The 1663-nt window shown below is 33.2% G+C and overlaps 1 protein-coding gene across 1 annotated transcript in view; it reads left to right on the forward strand.

The window, feature by feature from the left end:
• Positions 1 to 1663, forward strand: part of MYO16 (myosin XVI) — a gene marked incomplete at both ends in the record, with an annotated part of 268499 nt that overhangs the window by 251394 nt on the left and 15442 nt on the right. The window contains one exon of the mRNA XM_008589028.1: positions 721 to 879. Within this exon, the coding sequence (XP_008587250.1) occupies positions 721 to 879 (159 nt within the window). The remainder of the gene's footprint in view (positions 1 to 720; positions 880 to 1663) is intronic.

Raw genomic sequence — 1663 nt, forward strand, 5'->3', positions numbered from 1 at the left:
TGCAGACTCTCCACACGTGTAGACCCTACCTGAGGATAATGCAGCAACCATAGGAAAATCTGCTCAGTGAGATGTTGTTTTGAAGCCCTAGCATTTGTTATATTTTACTTTGTTAATACTACATTGTCAAAAAAAAAAGTCTTTATTCAGCCCTTCAGCTGAATTTGGACAATGGCTTCTGTGTGCACACATCTCAGAACACTCGATATAGGACATGCATTAAATATTTAAGTAGTTATTTCAATGTGTAGAATACAGAAGTAGGGCTTTGAAGTTTAGTATTCCAAAATGGACAGTAATAATTTTTATAATAATGTTAAAAATATATTTCTAATTTTTTTCAAAGCTGTAAGATTGCCTAACTCTAATTAAATTTAATAATTCAGAAAACTTCTGAAACATAAACTTATTGCCTTCAAGATAGGAAGTACTATAATAATGAGTTATTTGATCTATGATGTCAGAAATTCTGTATAAATATGTTTGAAAATAACCAAATATGAAATTGATTTTCACCACTTAATATTTTCCTCTATGTTTAACAGTGTGGTTGCAAACATTAGTGACTATTTTGTAGGCCACAAATTTGATTACACATTACTATCAATTTAATTTAAATGAAATTGTCTGATTTAATGAGTTTATTTTCTTCAATGTTTTATTCAATTTATTCAGTACATTTTTAATGAAAAGAATAAACTTTTCTAAAATTTATTTTAGGTTTTGAAACTAACATGAACATCACTAGCCGGGATGATCCTAACACATCCGAAATTGCTTCAGAGACTCAAGATAGAAATGCAAATAACCGTGGAATTCAATTATCTAATTCACTATCCAGTGCTCTAACTGCTGAAAATGGAAATTCTGTCTCCAATGGTAAGCACTTTTAAACTCAGAAGTAAATTAATAAAAGTTTTAAGCTGTCTCAACTTTCTAGGAAGAATGGATTTAAAATATAAAAATGAGGTAGGCTTAAGAACTGGAAAACAGAATATGAAGTGGGAGATTTCACTGTAGGTATTATTGTCATATTTTGCTTAGGCTAAAGACTGAGAATTGTAATCGTTGACTTTTCAGAGATTTTATAAAGTATTGGTCTATAAGAACCAGTAAAAAATGAGTCTTATAATAAGCAGAAGGAGGAAATGAAAGATCTACCAATATTTTTAATTAAAAAAATACTTTTTTTCTCATAACTAAGAAATGTAAAGGAAAATAATATTGAAGGAATGGTAAATACCAAACTGTCTTATGTATTTTAAGTGAATTATTGAATGTAGCATTTAGAAATTGGCTTGGCTGCATGTATCCAAAACTGTGTAGTCGTGGTTTAAACAAATATTTCCTCTCACACATAAAAGAAGCCCAGCACTTAGCACTGCTAGTAATGGCTGATGGGAAAACTCAGACCAACCTTTTTCTGAGAACATCCAGAAAAGCTGGTCAAAACATTTGTTGTTGTTGTTGCTAAGTCTGATTAAAGGAACCAGGGAACTACGGAGACATCAAAATCCGGGGAAGGGGCTGAAGAAGTGGATGGGATGAGTTGGCGCAGGGCGACCCCGGTCTAGGCTTCTCCTGGGGGCTCTGGAAGTACTCACCTCATCCAGAGAAGGCAGCTGAGAAGACAAGCCATGCTTCCAAAGGCCTCCTGGGATTG

Source organism: Galeopterus variegatus, unplaced genomic scaffold, assembly GCF_000696425.1.
Source record: "Galeopterus variegatus unplaced genomic scaffold, G_variegatus-3.0.2 Scaffold5165, whole genome shotgun sequence".
Lineage (NCBI taxonomy): Eukaryota > Metazoa > Chordata > Mammalia > Dermoptera > Cynocephalidae > Galeopterus > Galeopterus variegatus.